The sequence below is a fragment of the Saccoglossus kowalevskii genome, chromosome 10 (assembly GCF_978046115.1).
Source record: "Saccoglossus kowalevskii chromosome 10, keSacKowa6.1, whole genome shotgun sequence".
NCBI classification, from domain to species: Eukaryota; Metazoa; Hemichordata; class Enteropneusta; family Harrimaniidae; genus Saccoglossus; species Saccoglossus kowalevskii.
Genome location: NC_140650.1, coordinates 20,867,130 through 20,870,956, shown reverse-complemented (window position 1 = coordinate 20,870,956; position 3,827 = coordinate 20,867,130). Strand labels below are relative to the sequence as shown.

The window sequence follows — 3,827 nt, the reverse complement described above, 5'->3', positions numbered from 1 at the left end:
GTTCAGTTAGTATGCATTTTGTGCCTGGAATATAGTAAGATATAGTAATAATTATACCAGTCGAAGTGAAGCCGAGCAGTTCTTGTGAATAGCGCCCTCTGCCGGAATCGATAAACGTGGTATGCAAGGACACTCCGTGAACGTATACAGAAAGTCCACCGTTCTCATTACTCTTTTATGATTTTTATTTGATATTTGTTTGAATAATGAATGTCTTTGCCAGATTTCGATGAATGTGAATCCGATCCGTGTTACAATAATGCCACGTGTTTGGATGGAATCAACACTTACACATGTGACTGTCTTCCAGGATATTCTGGTGACCGCTGTCTGAATAGTGAGTATACATGTATACGTGTCTTCAGCAAACAAATGCGCATGCGTCTTGAATTATCGGTACGTACAACATTTTTAAAGTACGATAATTCCGCTGTATATACCCCGAGTATCATGCAGAATACAATATATGGCTATGCAATTATGTTCATTGCTCAACAAACGACTGAAATTGTCAGTGCATCACATACAGTGTATTCATTGAGTTTGTCGTGCTCGCTCCATCCTGCCATTTATTGTTTACTATATTTCAAAGCGGGGGAGTCGTCACCTACGCATGTGTCAGGTGGCCATAACGTGTCATTGTTAACAAACAAGCGTCTACCCATGAGCCTTTGCGTTCATACCGTGTGTTGTTATCGTCGCTTGGGACTCAATTCCCGCGCGTGCGCAGGTGACCACCCTCCCGCTTTTTTTTCACAAAGCGTCATAGTCGTAAAAACAAATAAATTATAATATTACGTGCGTTATATACTAGTACGTCGCAAGGAACCCATATCGCTTACGGCTCGCTACGGCGACTGTGACGCGTTAATCTTGAAATTCATTTGATTTTATCTTTTTAACGTTCTAGACACAAATGAATGCTATTCTTCCCCATGTGCAAACAATGGTATATGCATCGATGATATTAACAGATACACTTGTGACTGTGTTCAACCGTTTCGGGGCGAACATTGCGAAAGTAAGTACATGTTATTATCACGGGGGAATTCTTCTCTCTGGGTTCTCCACACGTGTCAGGGGGAATCTCGTCTCGTCTCTATACACGTCTGCTTGAGGTACGGGATCGGGAAAGTCACTTAAACCTTACAGTCAAATAAGATACACACAACGAAATACGTTTCAACTCTCGTCTTAGTCAGTCAGTAGAGCACTCTATAAGACACAGCGTCCTGGGGAAAAGTCCCCAAGACTCTCCAGGACTGCGTCTCCTGGGGAAAAGTCCCCAAGACTATCGCAAGGCTGACCCAAGACTCGCCCAAAACTGCGTCAAGGCTCTCCGCAAGACTATTCAGGACTGCGTCTATCCTCGTGTACTCGCCAAGACCAACTAAAAACAACTTTATTCACTTTCAAAACCTTAACCAATTACAAAGCAGTTTAAAGACTCTAAGGCGTGGCCTTCAATCATACAGCCAATCAAACTAAGTACTGAATACGTCATATCTTTTGATTAATCGTTCACTACATTAATAACTGCGAATACCAAACTGTCAGAACTAGTAGTCCGAATAGCGACGGTTATCTCGTAATTAGTTCCAAATCACTGAGTCGAGTTCCGTCCAGAACCTCAAATGGGCCGAAACGATGACAGACATAACACAGCCATTCGCTAGTAATCAGCTAATTAAGTCGGACAACAGATACGCAAAAACAAATTCATGACATTATCATAACGAGTTTTTTTCAGACTGTCAAAAACGTTGGAGTTATGTTCCAGCTATCGGGAGGTCCACGAGTATCTTCAACGCGTGCTCCCCCGTCACGTGACATTTCTTTGATTATCAGCTACAGAACATGTAAAGTATCTTTGATCGTGTCATGAGCCGTATTTTGAAATCACAATCAAAGCGAGAACAAAGAGTATAAATGGTATTAGCATAATTGTAGATGGCATCGATGAAAATAATTCTTACCTATTTCAATATTATTTCGACTTGTTGAGAACATCTTTAGCTGCAGCTCTCATAGTTCTCGTTATCTCGTGACACCGAGACTCGTCTTCATAATAGGAACATTAATTGAATGTGGATTATATTATTCTACCCAAAGCTATGTTTCCTGGTATTTATATTGGTTGTTTCAACGACGTTTCATCTCAACGTGCACTGAACGTCTTCTCGGAGACAACGAATAATGCGTACATGACAGTGGAGAAGTGCCTGCAGATATGTTCTACTATTCAGTTTGCTCTTGGGGAACCTGTGTTCTATGCTGGTGTTCAGTTTGGATATGAATGTTTCTGTGGTACCACGTACGACATGCACGGCGAAGCTGACGAATCGGGGTGTGATATGCCGTGTACCGGAAGTGACGAACAAATATGTGGTGCAGTCATTCACAATTCCGTTTATCAAACAAGTAAGTGCCACCAACTTTCCAATAGAATTTTCAATTTTACACTACACTACACTACAGTACACTACACTGCACTGCACTGCACTGCACTGCACTGCACTGCACTGCACTGCACTGCACTGTACTGCACTGCACTGCACTGTACTGCACTGCACTGCACTACACTACACTACACTGCACTACACTACACTACACTGCACTGCACTATACTACACTGCACTACACTACACTACACTACACTACACTACACTACACTACACTACACTACACTACACACTACACTACACTACACTACACTACACTACACTACACTACACTACACTACACTACACTACACTACACTACACTACACTACACTACACTACACTACACTACACTGCACTGCACTGTACTACACTACACTGCAATACAATGAACTACACTGTTCTGTACTGTTATAACTGTTTTTTCACACAGTCCCAGGGGTCTATGCCGTCGTACAGTGTGGTGAATCTACCTCAATCACGGCGGGAGAATCAGTCGTAGTGATATCTTTGAATCATCCGAACGTTTACACTGATAACCTAGAGTGCCTGTATACTGTCACAGCTCTCGATGACGCTTTACTGTATTTCCGCTTCAACGTGCTTCGTCTTGAGACCGGTGGTTATGACGAAGTGCACATAAACGACAACTTCGTATATACGGACACGACCGACATATCGGAGGAAATTGCGTCTGAAGCCAGTACATTAAATATTCGATTCACAACTGACTTTTCTATCACTGCAGCTGGGTTTCAGTTAGTGGTCCATGCCAGATAATCACGAACACGTGATGAGGGTAATGCTATGATGTCCGTGTGTACTGTTTCGTTATAATCCAATTATTATCCTAGCCAACACATATTTTACAGAAAGAAATGGTTTCTGTGTTGTAAATGGATGAAAGGAAAACCGTTCGATATGCCGTCCGCCAATAACGACCATAATGTTTGCTCCCACGCATAAACCCTTACGTCATATTACGTCACATAAAAGCTTTGGCACTAGAGAGCGCGACCCATAGGGAATGTGTTGTGCAGTTTAGTGTAATTGGTTGGTTGTGTTCAATTGATTCTGAGAAATAATAATAGAATATTTTAAAGAAAACTGACATTGCTGATGTTTGGCATTTCGGTGGTGCAGTTTGGCAGTTTGAGTAACCAAGACCCTCACAAAAAGTGCATCTATCGCCGTATTGTAGCTCCAATGTCCAATGTCACATACAGTGCATAGCTGTAATTACATTGTAAGCAACGCCCTCTAGCGACGTAGTGCCCTGTGACGTCAAAATGACGTAGATGAGTGAAAGCAATGTGATTCAAATTGGCACTTGTGCTTCGTTGTAAAGTCTTTCGTAATTATAGAATACAGCAAGTCAGCAAGTGG

General features: G+C 42.0%; 1 protein-coding gene across 1 annotated transcript; it reads left to right on the top strand.

Annotated features, from left to right (window-relative positions):
• The first annotated feature begins 210 nt into the window (after positions 1–210).
• On the top strand, positions 211–3,514 carry LOC146737958 (kremen protein 1-like). The gene is made up of 4 exons (XM_085504633.1): positions 211–337; positions 911–1,021; positions 2,113–2,421; positions 2,875–3,514. The coding sequence occupies exons 1-4, from the start codon at positions 211–213 to the stop codon at positions 3,219–3,221; spliced, it is 894 nt and encodes a 297-aa protein (XP_085360759.1). The 3' UTR covers positions 3,222–3,514.
• The last annotated feature ends 313 nt before the right edge of the window (positions 3,515–3,827 follow it).